This window comes from Phoca vitulina, unplaced genomic scaffold (assembly GCF_004348235.1).
Source record: "Phoca vitulina isolate PV1807 unplaced genomic scaffold, GSC_HSeal_1.0 scaffold13, whole genome shotgun sequence".
NCBI lineage: Eukaryota > Metazoa > Chordata > Mammalia > Carnivora > Phocidae > Phoca > Phoca vitulina.
This window is the reverse complement of record NW_022589716.1, coordinates 39747397-39764710: the sequence shown is the minus strand read 5'-3', so window position 1 is coordinate 39764710 and position 17314 is coordinate 39747397. Positions and strand designations below refer to the sequence as shown.

General features: G+C 52.0%; 1 protein-coding gene across 3 annotated transcripts in view; it reads right to left on the bottom strand.

The window, feature by feature from the left end:
• Nucleotides 1-70: 70 nt before the first annotated feature.
• Nucleotides 71-17314, bottom strand: part of MTMR14 (myotubularin related protein 14) — a 46237-nt gene continuing 28993 nt past the window's right edge. For 2 of the 3 annotated variants that reach the window (XM_032411883.1, XM_032411884.1), the window contains exons 10-19: nucleotides 17206-17272; nucleotides 15829-15914; nucleotides 15472-15548; nucleotides 15171-15207; nucleotides 12854-12924; nucleotides 11824-11882; nucleotides 11512-11650; nucleotides 10614-10790; nucleotides 3550-3705; nucleotides 71-661 (exon numbers count right to left, since the gene is read on the bottom strand). In XM_032411883.1, coding sequence (XP_032267774.1) covers nucleotides 478-661; nucleotides 3550-3705; nucleotides 10614-10790; nucleotides 11512-11650; nucleotides 11824-11882; nucleotides 12854-12924; nucleotides 15171-15207; nucleotides 15472-15548; nucleotides 15829-15914; nucleotides 17206-17272 — 1053 coding nt within the window. In that variant the 3' untranslated portion in view covers nucleotides 71-477. The remainder of the gene's footprint in view (nucleotides 662-3549; nucleotides 3706-10613; nucleotides 10791-11511; nucleotides 11651-11823; nucleotides 11883-12853; nucleotides 12925-15170; nucleotides 15208-15471; nucleotides 15549-15828; nucleotides 15915-17205; nucleotides 17273-17314) is intronic. The other variant, XM_032411885.1, reaches the window with a different exon arrangement.

Below are 17314 nucleotides of genomic sequence, written 5' to 3'. Positions count from 1 at the left end.
TAAGGAAGAACAGTAAGAACCTTCCAAATAACTCCACAAAGACAGCAACCAAATGAGGATGCAAGAGAGCAGTTGTTCAAAAAGATTTTTAATTTTGTGATCTGTCAAACTGCCTCATTCTCAGTGCAGGTGATCCCTCCTCTCCAGGAAACAAGAACAGGAAAACGGGAGTCTTTTGTGAGGTCTCAGCCTCCACAAGGCCTCAGGGAAACCGCACACAGTTCTGAGAGTTGATGGGAATCCCAACCAAGACTAGGGTGGGTGGAAAGGCAGTGACAAGAGGGATGGTGGTCACCAGTCAGGAAGCTGTTGGAGAACCCTGTCCTTAGCCCTGCTCAGCTTTGGGGCTGCCATGTGCATGATGGAGGAGGAGGAGAAGATGTCTCTCCTATCTTGAAGCACCCCTTGTCCGGGCATGGCTTTCATTCTGCTCAGGGCTCAGGTGAGAGAACAGGAAATTGTTGGGGGCTGGCTACTTCATAAGGTGCTGCTGCTGGTGCCCCGGAGTCCAACGCCACGGACAAACTGCTCCAGCAGGCCTCCGATGGCACCAGAGGGACTGGGGGCTGCTGCTCGAAGCCCCACTGTGCTGCTGTACGCGGCCAAGAAAGCTGACCGTACTTCCTGCAGCCGAGTCTCCCGCTCGCTCAGGGCTGCAAGCCTGTGGGGAGGAAGGGAAGGAGGGAGAATGAATGCATTACCCTGGGCAGGATCCAACATCCTGATCCTCACACCATACTACCTATCCTTCTGCCTTTGCTAGCACAGGCCAGCACATGTCCTGTGGCCATACTACCCCTGCAGTTCAGGCCCTAAACATTTGGCCTTGTTCCCCTCCATAATCTTTCCTCTCAGCTCTCAGGCTACTAAGAACCTAGAACCAGCATGTTTTAATGGTGCACTGGGGAAGTGGGGGGGAAGGTGAGCAGGAGGGAGTTTGCCAACTGTTGGCTGCCATTCCTCAGTGAGAATAATATGAGGCACCAATCTGAGACTTAAGGAGAGACCACAAGATGAGGCATCAAGCCTTGGCTGACCAAAGGCTTAGCCTTCTTGTGGCCAGGACCTGGAGCATTCAGGGAGAAAGTTCTTGGCAGTGTCCTGGAGAGGCCTCAACCGGAAACTCCTGAGGCTTCAGCTACATCTTTGGTCAACTGTGGTCCCTAGGGAAATAGCTAGCAGGATGCTGGCTTTTCTAGCAGGATTCCTGTTCTGATTTTATTTGCTGTTCCTTCCCTGGCCTCTGCAGACACTGATCACAGAAGACGGGAAGCCCCTCTTCTCTCCTTGGCCTGCAAATCCAAGTCAAGAAGGGGAACAAGTAAAAAAAAACAAACAAAAACCCCTAAAGGGGAACAAGCGCATGAAAACTCAGGCTTATCAAAGAATGAATTCCATGAGGCTATTTGACACTTTGAAAGGTCTTTAATAGAAGAGGAGAAGAGACCTGAGGTACCGGCCACACCCAACCTATGAACTAAAAGGTATGCAGTCTAGGGGTGAGAGGGACATGGAATCAGAGGAAAGGTCAGGAACTCACATGGTATTCACCCTAACTGTCCCCTGGAGGGCTTTCTCAGGGGCCACAGACCTATATGACACGAACCCTCATGTTCCCATCCACCTAAAAATCAAGACTAGCCCTGACCACTGACACCAAAATTTCCCCCAAGAGACCAATCCCTGTGTAATCCCTCCAGGGAATTTGTCAGAAGTAGCAGCACTGTCTCCAATTCCCAAGCCCAAATGACTTGTACCCCAGGGCCTGGGGGAAACAGATGGAGGTATGAGGATAAATGGCAGTCCTGGGGTAGGTATGGGGAGAACAGACTGAAGGAAAGTAGACTGGTGGGAGTGGTAGGTATGAGTGGGTGACTACTGTGGGAGAGAGAGAGAAGCAGCAGGTCCTAGGGTGAGGGAAAGTCAAGTAGCTCTCGCAGCAACACTAGGAAAATGGAGCGGATACTGGATACTGGATTCCTGCAATACCGTGAAGAACTCCAAAGTCTGTCTTGGCATTTGGGGGAGACATGTGGCCCTAGTTCTTCTTTACACTCTAATTAGGTTTCACATAGGCTGTAGGCCATGTGTTCTTCTTCAGCTTTTCCTTAGAGCATATCATATAATTCAGATTAGTAGTTTGTATTCACAGGGAATATCCAAAGGTCCACACGTGTACATTCTCACTGCCCCTTATTTCTGGGAGGCAGAAGAGGGAGGGATCAGCCTATTTAGAGATAAGAAAACTGAAGCCCAGAGAGGATAGGTGATCCACTTGAGGACACACAGCAGGTAAGGGGTAGACAGGCAGAGATACTCTAGTGCCATTCTCTCTCAAGAGATGAGCCAGCAGGCTCAGAGAAGTAAGGGCTGACACCCCAAGACATAGCTGGTAAGGCAGAGCAGCCAGGAGTTTGACTAAATTTCTCTGATAACAAAGCCCAAGCACTAAATCGACATACTGTATGACCTCAGCAGGAATCAACCCTGACCCCATCCCTACACTGCAATTTTGGAGGCCATGAGATCACATAGAACCTAGCTTTCTTCTGGGAACCACCCAGATCGTGGGGGTTTGCTAGAAGCTCAGAGAGCTGCCCGTTTCAGTGGTTAATGCCAGTTATGTGAGGGGTGCCATCAAGCAGGGGCAGAGATGTCTGCTTCCTCCAGAGATGGCTCTTGGGCCTATTCCATCCTGGAATCCCAAGGTCCGGCCTCTGCCTGCCCTCAGCAGGGATCCTTCTTAATACCCCAGGGCAACTCGCCTCTGACCTGTCAGCTCTGGTGGGTATGAGCCAGATTCTGGTGGGGACAATGAATGCCCAGCACCTGAAGTTCATTCAGCCCGTCGTGGGGAGGAGAGGCCCTGTTCCCCAGGCCACCAGAGGCTCTACCCGGCCTGACACCCATGAAGCAGTAAAGCGGGCAGGGGGCTGCCACAGAGGCAGCCACTCAAGCGGACACACTGTAAGACTTGAAAGCCCAGTGCTGGAGCCTTAAAGGGAGAGGATTTTACAGGCTTGGGACTTGGTATCCCCATCCAATTTTCTTACCTGACTAGAGGTAAAAGCAGAAGACAAGAGGAGGAAGGGGATGGCATGGAACTCTTGGTTCTGCTTGGAGGAGCACATCCCTTGAGTTGACCTAGCTCCATTCTGGCTGTGGTCTCCACCATACACCTACCTTCACTACCCCACTGTTCTGATTTCAAAGGATTCTCATGTCAGGCAAAGCCTCGGACAGAAATAGAACCTTCTATAGTTACAGTCCAGACAGCTTTCCCTCAGGGTGTGCCCCGAGGCACCTGTGGACGAGTTTCGGAGGCTCAAGAGAGTGAACACACACCGCAACACACTTCCTGAGCAGCCCAGAAAGCCTCTTCCATACCTCAGGAGTCCAGGAGCAGTGAGGTATACTTAGCTGAGACACTGAGGAGGGGCAGGGATCCCGGGCCAGCTGCTGCCTCACTCCTTAACCAACACTCCTGATGGCTCACCAGCTTCTGATACGGGCAGGGGAGCATCCTGCCTCCTCAAGCAAGACACTTACAGACAACTGTTAGGGAGCTCATCCGGGAAGCTGAAAGGGAGAGAGGAGTCTGTGTGCAGGACAGCCCGTTCCTGAATACTGCCACAGCCTGTTACCATCTGCCAGCTGCCAAAGTCTGTGGAGAGAGAGGATCCGGGCAGGGGATGGTCCACTGATCTGGGGCAGAGAGGAGAGAGAGGGGAGATGATGCATAGTCAGTCATATGCCTGACAGGGGAGGCCCTATGGAGGGGTCGGGGTGGGGCTATGGTGGTCCTGGGCCACAGGCTCAGCTGTGAGGACAATGCTTCGTGCAAAGACTTACAGAAAAACAAGAGCAAAGCAGAATGAGAAGAGGTGAGCCAGCAACCAAAGCGTCAGGTCAGGGCATGCCTGCCCCGGCGGCTGACACAGCAAGTACAGTCTCAGCAGCGCCAAAAGGAAGGAAGCAAGGCCGGATGCCCTAGGAACCAGGGAGGCAGGATCACCTCAAACACCCCTGGCATGCAGATTGGCAGGGTGGGCAAGGCAGAACCCAGGGGCCACTGAAGTCTTATCAGAGCGATGGGAGAATAAGCTTCCTGGAGACGGTGGAGGGTGGTGACCTAGACCGAAGAGTGAGGTGATGGGAGCCCTGAGGCGCCCCCCCACCCCACACACAGGCTTTCTCTGCAGCACCTTCCAGGAGCCATAGTTTGTATTCACAAGCATCAACCTGGCAAACTCACTGGTTATACCCTAAGGGATGAAATCAGGCAGGCAACTTGACAGCTTCATCAGGCCTTTTTCAGATGGAGATTTGGGCGGGGCAGGGAGAGGAAAGCTGTACTGGGAATCTACTGCGGCCACCACCTCGCTGACAGCTAACCTCTCTCTACTGTCTCAGGGCAGTAGCCCAGTCACTGGGGGTGGAGGAGGAAGGGAGATAGGAAGACATCAAACAAGGCCCTTCCATCGGCTACCCCAGGTCTCCATCCCCAGAGGTACATCATCTTTGATGTTTGACCCTTTATTCTTTAATTCAAGAATAGCAGAAAGTGCTTCTGTAGGGACCCGGAACAGAGAAGCATGAATAGTGGTACAGGGGGTGGGAAACAGAGACATTCATTGACCTTGGCCTACCCAGTTAGCTAGCATCAGTGTCTCCCAAGTTTGAGGCAACAGCCCTCATGAGTGGCCACCCCAGCCTCATCCTCAAGCAGCTGCCACCTGAGTGATACTCTGGCCAGGTACTGCAGCTCTGGTAATCGTTAACCATCCTTATCTTAGAGACAGAGCAAGAAATGGCAGTCCAGACAGGTGAAGACACTTACTGAAGGTCCCACGCTAGTGAGTCCAAGAAGAGATTTTTAAAGCCAAGTTTGATTACAGATTTGTCCTACAACAGAACCACCTTGAGACCAGGGAAAACAGATGGTCTTCTACATTAAAGCTGCCATGAATAGGAACCCCCTGCAACACAGAGACTTCCACATTCATCATTCCTGCTCAACTCTGGAAGGCGTGTGATGGCATTAGGGATGAGAACAGGACATGGTCGGCTACCTGGTGGAAGCCCCTCATGCCCCACAAAGCAGGGTTTCCTTGTTTCTAAACTTGGCAGGACTCAAGCAGTCTGTAAATCAAAGAGACAGCTGCCCAGGAGGGGCTAATCACATCACAGTCTGGTAGTTTCCCTGTACTTCCTCCAGGTTATGCTGGGCCTTCAGTCAGCATAACTCGACTGAGGTCAGCTTGGCTCCACAAATCTCATCTACTGTTGAAACTTTAAGGGCAGATTTTCTCTTCCAGTTTTAGCAGTCTGTAGGAAAACAACTGCTGAACCCCCAGTGTTGAGGGAATGGAAGGGATGCTGAGTAGGATGGGGCACTCCTGGGGCTGGGAGCATGGAGGTTTCTTATGTTCTCCGTACCCCCCGCTCCCAGACTATGAGAGACTCAACTACCAATGGAAAAATGACAGAAAGATGGAATGGGAGGATTCCTGGTCCCCTTAGGCTAGTCAGGTCCCTAGCATCTAGCAGTTAGCACCACCAGGCAAGGGACACATTTGGGGGAGCCAGGGGATAGCTGTGGAATGAAGTAGGCAGTACAGATAGCAACAGGGTATGTGATCCCAGGGGACATAAAGCCATCTCAGGAAGCAATCAGCTGCAGACAAATCTTCCTATTTGAGGCTTTTGTCAAAGAAAGGGTTGCAAAGCAGTTGTTCAGCTCTTGGGTTTGAGAGTCCCTTGCTCTCAAGGGACTATGCTAAGCAGAAAGGTGCTCCTAAGTGCCGGTCTGGATTAGCTGGCTGGAGGGGACACCTAAAGATGAAAGCAAACAGTCACCAGAAGTAGTACCTGCACCTGCCTAATGAAAGAAAGAAAACTTTCAAGATAGTCTCAGTACACAGGTAACTTAACCAGCTTTATTAAGACCCCACACTCTACTGCCCTGCATCTTTACTCAAGCACAAACAAAGCAGGGGGAAAAAAAAAAAAAAGAGAGAGAAGTCTGAGTTCTAGCTCCTCCAATCTACCTACAGGGCCAGAGGGAACATGGGGCCAAGCTACCCTCCAACTGGAGAACTGTGGAACCGATGATGCTTCCAAGGTCATCTGTCCACATCCCCAGGTCTCGGACGGCTCACACCTCTGCCCAGGAGACTGGATTTTTGGCAACATTTCACTCCCTTATCTGGATATAGCCTAGGCCCCTCTTTATAGCACCAAAAGAGCTGCAACTCCCACTCCCCCCCCCGCCCCCCCTGCCACCCAGTGTACGCAGGACTCAGGCAGGTTATCTTTTAGCTAGTCCTCTTCGGGAAGAGGTACAAGAATACCCACACAAGCAGAGCTGGCCCGACCCACACAGCTGAGGCATGAATAAACAGGTCTGCCCTGTGGTGCCTGGCCTGGCCTTTTACCTAGATGCCTAGTGCCCTGACATGGCCCATATGCCCTCAGATATGTGAATAAGGACTGGTCCTTCACTACAACTACAGTTTACTGAGCATCTGTGGAAAGGATGAGTATTTACTGTGTGCCAGATACTTAGTTCTATTATCTCATTTAAACCCAAACTTATGGAAGGCAGGATCATCACTTGATCTTTAAGGTGGAATGAAAAAACTGAGCTCAGGAGGGAAGTGATTTTTCCAAGTCGCACATCGCTAGGAGTGGCCAAGCTGGGACTGAAACCCGGCCCAAACTAGCCCCATAGTATACTGATCTTCCTTCCTGATTAGGGGCAGTAGGGGCTTCAGGGGTTGGTTCGGCGATGGGCACATACTTTTCAACTGGCATAAAGCAGAGAGCTTGTGATTCATGGTTGGAAGGGGGGTCCTCATGTGATTCCTGGATGTGAGAAAGGAAGCAGGGTGCCCAGGAGTGGCTGTTCACCATTACGGAAGCTGGCTAGAGGACAGAGCTAGCACGTGGAAGGAGGCAAGGGGAAAGAATCACGGGAAAATGGAGTTGGAGCCTTGATCAGACTACCCCTGAAGGTCATTATTTTCCACTGGACTTTTCCATAAGAACCAACAGTTTTCCTTTATTGTTTAAACCTGTTGAGATGGGTTTTTTTGTTAATTGCACCTGGAAGCACCTGAGCTGACACAGAAGGCTGGAAGGTACACAACTAGGAAGAACCTGAGAGTTGCCTGTCTAAACCTCTTGATTACACAGATGAGAAAACAGAAACTCAGAGTCATCAAGTGACATGTCTAAAGTCATGCAAGGAATGAACGTTTGAGCCAAGACTGAAAATCCCACACTTTGAGGGGGCCTGGAGGTCCCCTCTAATCTACACCTACACCTGCCAACCCCCCAAGCCTCTAGATAATGGTCCCAGAGCCTCTGCCTAAGTGAATGCTTCCAGGAATGGAGCTTTAGGGAAGATTCCTTCAATTCAACAAATTCCTGAACTCACAAAGCAACTGACTTCAGAGATGGCTAGGACAGGATTTCTTAACCACATTTGGGGACAAAAATAAAGGAAAAAATATCAGTTTTCCCCAGCCCAGACTTTAAGCCTTTAAACATGGGTGTGGGGCGGGGGGGAGAAAGAGAGAGAGAGAGAGAAGGAAAGAGCAGCAGCTCAAGAAATATTTTAGGACTCTTAAGTGTCCTTTTCTGGGACTTAAGCTGGCAATGCCTTCACGCTTCTTACCACTCATCCTTGGTTGGAAGCTATGATCCTATGCATGACAATGTCAAACATGGGACAGGAACCCTATGTATTGCAGAAAGCAGTCTGGTTTCTCTGCCTCATTAAACAAAGCCCAGGACAGAGCTCACTGCTTATAATGAGCAGTTGATATGTGGTGGAAGATGGGGAAAGAGAAGCTAGCTGGGCAACAGAAGTTGGTATCTATGTTTCTACTTAGCTATTCAACCAGACTGCTAGGTGTCCCTTAGCCAAGTTAATCTGCTCTTTAGGCAGCTTAGCTTCAAGCTGGGCTCTGTGGTGGCACCATCCCTCCTCAGGTATGGACAGGACTGTGCTAGCCACCTCCCACCCCTAAAGATGTCTGACTCTGGAGCAGAGACCAAGGCCACGTGGGGCTGAGCCACTTACTAACCAGAACCTTGGGAGGCATGTGAGCTCAGAGCATTGGCCCTGCCTCTTCTCAGCCCCCAGCCCTACAGCTGATTAGAGATTTAACAATGTTCCAGAAATGCAGCTCCATCAGAAGCTGTTACAGTGGCAGCTAATAAAGCAAAAAGCCACCAGTCTTCTCAGAGAGGCACATGGGGCTGGGACTGGATAAGAATTAGCACCCCACAGAACTTTTTTCACCTACTTCTTAACTTTGAACAAAGCTTTACTGACTCCTTTCATAGGGAAGTCCTGCTTTAAGAGAAATACGCTTACAGAATTTGGAGCATTCGAAACCCAAAGACTTCACGTAATGAGGGGAATTTCAGCTGTCACAGATAGCTTTACTAAAGGGTTTCTTTCCATACAGTTCCCCCCACTGCATTAAAAAGCTGATTGGCTCTTGTTACCTAAGAGAGGCAGGGAAGCTAATGACAGGATCCCTCAGGCACTTTAAAAGAGACTAAATTAATTTTAATGTTAATGGAAATACATAATTAGAATGCTCCAAATCTGAATAATCTAGTCTTTCAAAAGCTCTGGCAAACAGGCAGCCAGTCCAGAAACTTGCTGCCTGGCCTGGCCAGACCAGTCGAGCTCCGAGCAGGCATTCCCAGAATAGACTGGCAGAGCCAAACACTTCAAAGCAGCCCAGCCCACGCCTCTCCAAGGCCTTGTGCCCCACTCTGGCCCAGCTACCCCAGCCTCGACCAGGCCAAGCACACAGGGCTGAAAGGCCAGAGGACACCCCCAACCCTCCTCTGTCTCCTTAGGGAGGGGCCTCTGTAGCTCTGCTGGGCCAACCCTAGGAGTCTGAGCCACCCAGTGCAGGCAGAGAACCACTGGTGAGACTGAAGGAAATGATCACCAGATTGGGAAGGAGGATCTCTTGGCAGGAAGAAGGGAATAATAAAAAGCTGGGGTGTGCGCAAAGGTGATGGGAATGCTGCCTCAGCGGGGGAACCCTAGCAGTGGGACAGTTAAGGCTGCAGCAGGACCCGAGAGGAGAGGAGGACTCTTCTGGCCTCCTTCCCAGCTGTCCAGCAATGCTGCACAGACAGGAAAGGAGGTGGGGACACTGAACAAGAGTTCCAGCCCGGAACTGCGAGGGTTAGGCCGTGCCGCCGCGGCCGCAGGGCAGCTCTGAGGAAAGCCGGGCGTGCAGCCGCGTGCAGACAAGGGTGGCGTGGCAGTAGGCACACAAAGAGGACAGGACCGAGCACAGGCATGTGGCCTTGTCGGCCTGGCACCATCTCTGCTCAGCTATCTTCACCAAACCTCCTGTGTGGTCAGAGGAGTCCTGGTCTTTGTTTAGCAGACTCAGCTACGCCCCTGGCAGACACGGCAGTGCTCCGGGTTGGAGGGCTCACCTTCAGAGGTGAGCACAAAGGACTCCTCTGGTCAGTGCACTCCATGGGGCTCCTGCTGGCCTAGAGCGGATCTGCTGCCGGCATGGGGAAGGTGTCTTCCTCCATTGCCTGCTTTTTGCCCATGGAGAAAAGCCAGAGGGTGGGGATAGGAGGCGGGTTCCAGAAGTTTCAGGTCTTCCCTTGTAATATGCCTATGACTTTGGGGCTCAGTTTCCTCACTGTTAACAGGCCTGCTAAAAGGAAAAGACCTGAAACTTTTGGAGCAGTCCATTTCAGAGCTGGGTTCAAATCTGAGGTAGACTCCAAGGCTCACACTCTTTATGCTAAATGCCCCTTTCTCCTTGGAATTTATCAAGGACCTCGTAAGTCACACACTGCTTTGTTCTCTCCAGAAGGGCCAGACGTTCTCGAGACTTTAAAAAACAAAGCAACTCACAGGATTCCTTCTGTGTGGGTATGACGAAAAAGTGGTATGGGGTCAGCCAGGAAATGCTTTCCCCAAGTGCCAGACCATCCCTCAATCCTAAGCCCCTGCCCAGTGCTCAGCTTTCCTCTCTTCTAGGGAACACCATTCCCGCAGCACACTCCAGCCACACCTGTCTATCTGGCTGAGCACTTCTCAGGTGTACAGAGTCTCCCAAGGTTTGCCTGAGCCACACTTATCTAGCCTAACTCCCTGTCTGTTCTCCTCACTGCCCTTCCAGTTCAGACATGGAATGTGAGAACCAAGGACTCTGAGGATCTGGGTCCATCTCGTTAAGCAGAATGTGAGGGCCATGAAGGCTGAGACCCACCAAAGGCAATAGGGGGAGGCAGCCCTGACCCTCTGCCCATCACACTGCAGTCAGTACACCTTCTAGATTCCCCATCTGCTAGCACTCTGGGAAGGAGTCTCAAATCATTCTACAAACCAGCTCTTACACAAACATTAACCCATCCTCCAAACAGGGGTTTGTCAAGCTTGTCAAGCCCCTCTGCCTCCTGGGTACACTGCCCACCAGGCCGCAGGCCAAGGCGCTCTCTCCCAAGACACCATCGTAGACGCCAGCTCAGGGGCTGGAACCCCACTCCCCAGGCTTAGTAAGAGGGAAGGGCTAATCACGTCCACCATTAGGGGCTTTGGAGCTCCTCACCTGGGTTTGGGGACCTCCAGGGGACTGCTACCCATCCTGAAAAAGTCAGAATGGTTTGAGGATGAGGAGCTGGAAGACTTGGCTTCCCCCAGCCCGTGGTGGGAAGGCAGGCAGTCCTCCGAGAGCTGTGCCCGGTTCCAGAGCACGCTCTGTGGAGAGGACGAGTGGCTCTTCCTCCTGCAGTAGAAAGAGTAGGGCTGTTGGCCAAGGGGCCACCCCAGGCAAGCCCTCTGCCCACTTTTACCAAATGTCAGAGCCCAGTCCTTACTTCCACTGGGAAAATGCCACATGGGGATGGGTATACATTAGCACTGCCTCAGGCCTGGCCATGAGCAGCAAGGATTGGGTCTTCAGAGAGGGAATGTGACATCCAAATAACGCTGTCCCACTGGCCTTGGAGTACAGGCTAGATTCTTAACAGCTCAGTAACTGCTCCTCCTTCCAAATGCAATACAAAAGTTTGAGTCATCTGTCTAGAGACAGAGTCATCAGATTCTCAGAGCAGTTCACCCTCAAACAAGTTCCCAATTCACCATCATGTTGAACTCACTTATTGTTTTTTTGTAACTGGCCCCCCACCCCCCAAGCAAATGATACAAGGGAGCTCCCCCAGGGAGTCTCTTTAACACCAGCCTCCCCTCACCCCACCCTGTCTGCCCAGCCCTGCAGCTTCTTTCTTCATCCCACAGGGAGCCCCAGCCCTTTATGTTCCTGGGCCACCATGGCCAGTGCCCCTCACCAACCAGATGGCTGGCCTCTGAGGGCTAGGAGTGACAGCAGGGCATGGAGCTGTGCTCTCAGCCCTACTGTCGGGGGCCCCTTTGTTCTTGGGGCTCCCTGGAGCTGGTGGCCCTGGGCCACAGCTGTGAGCAAGCTTAATTCCAGCCTGGCCCCTCACCAAGCTGCCTGAGTCTGTGCTCCTGCAGGGAGCAGCTCCACGGCCTCATAGGTGAAACTCCCGGCAGCTCCTGGGGAGCTCTCCATGACCAGAGAGAAGTCGCTGCCAAGGCTGGTGGTGCTGCCGCGGTCCTTTCGTCCTGAAAGAAGCAAGTGCCATTGGTTAGCACATTATCTTCTCACACTACTGGTCCCCTAGCTCTTCCACACCATACAGCTGGAAAGGGAAGTTTCTAGAACAAACAGTTCCTGCGTGGTCTACACTCAGAAAGATGCACAGAGGAAGGGAAATCTGCTGGGGCCTGTAACTCACTCAGCATACAGATATCTTCCAGAGTGAAGCCCGCATCCCGGGCTGGCAAACTCTTCCTCCTGTACAGAGAAACCAGAATAGTGAATTACATTCAGTCTTCTCTGTTGTCTCCATACCCAGCATGCTGCTTGCCTGGGAAAGAAGCTCCAACTCGGGCGCCTGGGTGGCTCAGTTGGTTGGGCGACTGCCTTCGGCTCAGGTCATGATCCTGGAGTCCCGGGATCGAGTCCCGCATCCGGCTCCCTGCTCAGCGGGGAGTCTGCTTCTCCCTCTCCCGCTCCCCCCTCTTGTGCTTTCTCTCTCAAATAAATAAATAAAATCTTTAAAAAAAAAAAAAAGAAGCTCCAACTCACTGGCCAATCAATGAGACAGGTCCTACCTAGAGTGTTGCAAAACGTCAGGCCACTTCTGATAGGCCAGCAAAGCCCGACTCCTCCCTTTCACCTTGGCCCCTCAGAGTTCAATCTGGCCCAACACACCTAGGAGCTTGGATTTGGAGGCAAGTGAACTCAAAGACACCAACTCTGAGAGAGGTTGTAAGGCAACGGCCAGGCAAGACTCCTGTGTTTCCCAGGCTGGAGGCAGACTGTTCCATGGTGGAGGGCTGCACAGAGATGCAGACACACCTCTGCAGCAGCCCAGGAAAGGGCAGGCAGAAGAATCTGCTGTCTCAGTCAGAGTATGGGGTGCTGGGAGTCCTCCTGTCCCTAGGTTGGCTTTTCCCGGCAGCAATGTGCCCTGCTCTCCTAGTCACCAGAGACCACTCCTTTGTCCCCTAGCCTTTCTGTTAGTATGACTGCAGGCTGACCCCAGGCCTGCCTCACGGGCAGGAGAGCCTCTTTCCCCACTGGCTCTCACCAGGAATCCCTACCCTGGCCTCAGAGGGAAGGCAGGGACGAGATGCCAACTTGCCAAGCATGCAGGGAAGCCAGGCAGGGAATCAGACAGTGAGTGAGACCCTGCCTACTCTTCCCAGAGTGGCCCTTCCCAGAGTGCCCTGCCCAGTGTGAGAGAACAGGTCTCTCCTCACCTCTGTGTCTTCAGAGCAGAGAACTCCTCAGAGATGATATGCTTCAAAAAATTGAAGCAGAAGAAGAAAATCTGAAGAAACCAAAAAGCAGCACACATGAGAAGACAGCTTTCTCCAAGGAGAGGAATCTAGGTGGCTGAGCTCCTAGGAGAGGGCAGCCAGCCACCTGGTCAACCCTGATGGACAACAGCCCTGCCTCAGGGACCCTGCTGGATATTCTGCTCTATAAATGGTATAAATGGGTGGGAGAGGGTTTGGCAGACAGGGTAATGTGCCTGGGTTAGGGAAAGGAAGGAAGGGAATGTATAAGGGTAAGCCAGTGAGTTTTCAAACCATCTTCAAATTCAACATGCATGTTCTCGAGCCACTGAAAAGGATGAAGAGAATGGCAGCTTTTCCCCTCAGCCTCTCCTAAGGATCCCAAGGAGAGAGGCTAACCAGGAAGAACAGCTGGGAGAGAGATTTGGGGGTGAGGAGATTAATGGACACTGCAGGAACATAATGGAAGGGAAAGGGATCAGATTTTGTAGGAGGAACACCCAGAAACGGTAGTTCAGAAGAACCAGGGGTGAGGGGCAGCCAGAGTCTGAGGTGGGCAGAGGCAGAAGGTGGCTCCTGACCTCTAGCTGCATTCCCACCGCCTCTCTCCTCCCTTCCAGCCAGTGCCCTAGTCAAATGGGCCCCCATGAACTGCACACAAGGCAGTCTCTGCAGTTTTTACACAAACTCCCCAGTGATTCTGAAAGGTGTGACCCATCAAACCCTCACTTGGATAAACACTCACGTGGTATCCCAGAGCCCCATATGATTTCCTCAAACAAACACCGCCCCCTCACCAAAAGGGAGGGAGGGTGCCCCAGGTTAGGTCAGTACGAAAATGTTGGGTTACATAAAATTAAATAGGTGTCTTCACCACAGACTTTAGTCTTTAATATGCTAGTGTACTGTGAACCTCAAGGGCTGGGGAGGAGGAGAGAGGCCGTTTAACAGGCCTCTGTTTTGTTTGTCTGTTTTAAAGCATCAGCGTCTAGAGTGTCTGGTAGGGGTAAGAGAAAGGCCCACACCCTGAAAACCAACCCTTCCAGCTGAGGAGACCCTCTTGTTTATGGGGATGAGAGATAGCCAGGGTCTGAATCCAGACCCCACTGGACTCGGCCTCATCCTCTGTCCAGTTTCTGAAGGCAGAATCTGGCTTGTTCTGAGGGTGGGGGAGGCTGCGTGGAGGGCAGAATGTTTTGGAGTGCCAGTCAGTCTCAAAATGAGAGGCTGCAAAGGGGCTTTACGTGCTGATTTCAATGCCAAAGTCACTGCCTCTGACAGAGTTCATGGAGGCCTCTGAGGAACAGGCTTATGAGCTCTGCAGCCCCTGCAGATGCGATAAGTACTCAAGAGATTTGGAAGGGGAGAGGAGCTGCTGAGGAGCTGCTTAGAGGGAGGAACAAAAGGAGGAGACACAAGGTAAGATGCTTGGAAAGAAGGCAGCCTCAGGAGGGTGAGAAAGATGCTTCAGGAAGCGGGGGGGACAGAGGGCAGAAGAGAAAGAGCTAACGCTGTGTGACAGCTCCCACGCTGGGCACCTAGACTCATTCTCTTTGTGAGGCAGCATGATCAACACCAGGAGACTCAAGGTGAATCACATCACTCAAGGTCACCAAGTAATAGGTGGGACAAGCAGGGTTCAAACTCAGGTCTGACTCCAGGTCTGCGTGCAGGGAAAACAGGCTGAAAAATAAGCATACCAAAGAGGCAAAGACTGCGAAAAGCAGAAAAGGATGGGGTACAGAGAGCGCAGAGAGAGGAAGGGGGAACAGTGCCCAGAGAGTAAGGAGACCCTGGAGGCCAGCTGGCTGTGCCCTGGTCTGGGTCTGCTCCCTGGGCTGGTGGGGAGCAGCCGGGCAGGACCCGGGCTTGCTCCGCTGGCCCTGGGGCTTACAAGTTGCTGCATGGGTGTGAACAGGAAAGACAGACAGGGAAGAGCCTCTGGTTGTAGCTGTAGGGCTGAGGAGCCCAGGAAAAGGCTTGTAATTTGGTTCCATAACTGAGTGCAGAAAACAAGGTCACCTGTGAGAAAGATGGCAGCCAAAGCAAGAAGAGGACTGGCAGCCGGAGCTCAGGGCAGCCATGTGGGCAAGCGTTATTCTCTACCACACAGGACAGGAACGGAGGCTCAGGATGGGGGCTGTTGTGCTGGTGCTTTTGTGGCCATGCTGCCCGATCCCTGCACGCACTGGGCAAGGAACTGCCCCCTAAGTGTGGATGCCAAACAGGACGTCGTGCTGTTGTTCTCAGAGCCCCGGCATTTGCTCACAGTACCCACCTCCTCTCCTTTGCTGAGCCGATCTACCAACATGTGCCTGAAACAAGAAGGCGAGGAGGTCAAAGCAAGCAGCGCCCCAAGACGGGAGGGCAAAGGGGGCCTTGAGTTACAGGGACAGACCATGGCTTTGGCACCACAATCTCAGGTGGGGCCTGACAAGCACCTTCAGTCTTTCCCAAGGAGGCGGGATGGTCTTCACCTCTAACCCTGTCACAGGAGCCACCACACCCAGATGCACACGGAAACACCGTTCCCCAGGCATGGTGCCCACCCAACAACCGGACATTCCCCGAAGGCTTACCCAAAGAGGAACCAGTCATAGGCCACGGTTAGGTAGAGGATCTCAGCAGGCTTCAGGGATGTGTGGATAAGCCCATCCTGGAAGAGACCAGAGAGACATCCTAAGATTAGAAAGATGACTCCCCATGACAAAGCCCCCTCCTTGTCCCAGGAGCTGAACTGCAACCACAAACCCAGTGACAACCGGGCTGCCCAACAGTCCCCAAAACAGCATTAAACCTAACACTTGCTCTGAACACTTGGGGTTCCTCATCCCAAATCTCTAATTTCTGGAGGCACTCCTAATGCTCCCAGAGTAATCTTGGTAGATGGCCTCAGCAAGCTCCCGGACCCCACGGCCCAGCCCATCCATACTCACAGCCCACAAGGAAAGGCGTAGGAGAGAGATGAAGAGGGGGGTCCGATCCCAGCCTGAGATACAGTGTACCAGCAGCCCGCTGTCATCTACTCAGGAACCACACGACAGGAAACCCAGAAGCAAAGCAAACACAGGTGCATGAGAAGAGGACATGCCACCACCCTGGTCTGGTGTCAGCCATGCCACCCCTAGTCTCCCTCTTCCTGGTGGGCCTCCCCAAGATTCTTCTCCCACCTACTCCCAGAAAGGGGTGGGTGGCAGGCACTTGTCTCTGTACACAGCATTTCTTCTTCTTTCTTCTGGCTACCTTTCTAGAAAAGCAGTACTGCTTGGGTAGTACTGCCCAGGTCATTTAGGTGGGGCTGACGTGCATATCCCCACCCAGCATTTCTCAGGGGTCCCTACAGGTATTTTGGAGGAAGACAATTCTTCACTGTGCAGGGCTGTCCCAGGAACTGCAGGACATTTGGGATTCTTGGCTAACCACACACCAAATGCTAGTAGCCTTCCTCCAGTGCCTGTAACACCCATTTTTCCAGAAGCCCCCTTCCTCCAGTTCCTACAACACCCACTTCCCCAGAAGCAGTACTGCCCCAGGTAGAGAACCACTGCTTAACTCCAGAGTTAGGCATGTGACTTTTTTGCACACTTGGCCACAGTAACTGGTTCAAGGATGGGCACTTGACCCAAACCGGGCCAATGAGCATGAGCTCTGGAACAGAGGCTCTCTCTCTCTCTCTCTCCTGGGGGAGGTCAGATGGCAGGAAACAAATCAAGAGTGGTTACAAAGCTAATGAGACAGCAGGTATGAGAAACAAGGAGGTTCTTTGTGACATTTCTTAGGCACCTGGCTCTGCTTTGGGGCTTTCTTGGTTATATAAGCTATACATTTCCACTTGTTTAAGCAAGAGCAACCCTACAGAAGTCTTGACTGGTATCGATGAGTTAGTCAGCCCACCCTAGAGACACTGAGCATGATGGGCCCATCCAATCAAAACAGCCAAACCAGCTGGAGTACCATCCAGTGAACAGGCCCTCTAGGGACTTTCGTGTGTGCCCAATAAGAATCCAGAACTGATTTTCTCTCATCTTTCTGAATTAGAAGAGGCAATTCCGGCCCCACACACAACACTGATGATCAAAGGTCAGCTGACCTAGTGTAGAAACACCGTGCATAGTTCAGATGGTAATGAGCTCACAATTTTGTTTTCTAAGGTTTTGAGGAATAAAGCTGCCAATGGACAAGGGAATCTCTAAATCCTTCTCCCATAAAGCAAAAGGCAGGTGTGTGACCCCAACAAACATATTCATGGTATCATGACCTGGGAATACCCAGAAGGGCCAACGGCTTGAGGGCTCAGGTGGAGGCAGACTCACCATCGCTGTTAATTATGGAAAGCAGCAGTTTCAAGTAGTTCTGTGTTTGTTGCACCAGGTCCCAACTCTGTTGAAGAACGATACAAGGTGTCTAGGAATCGGTATTTCA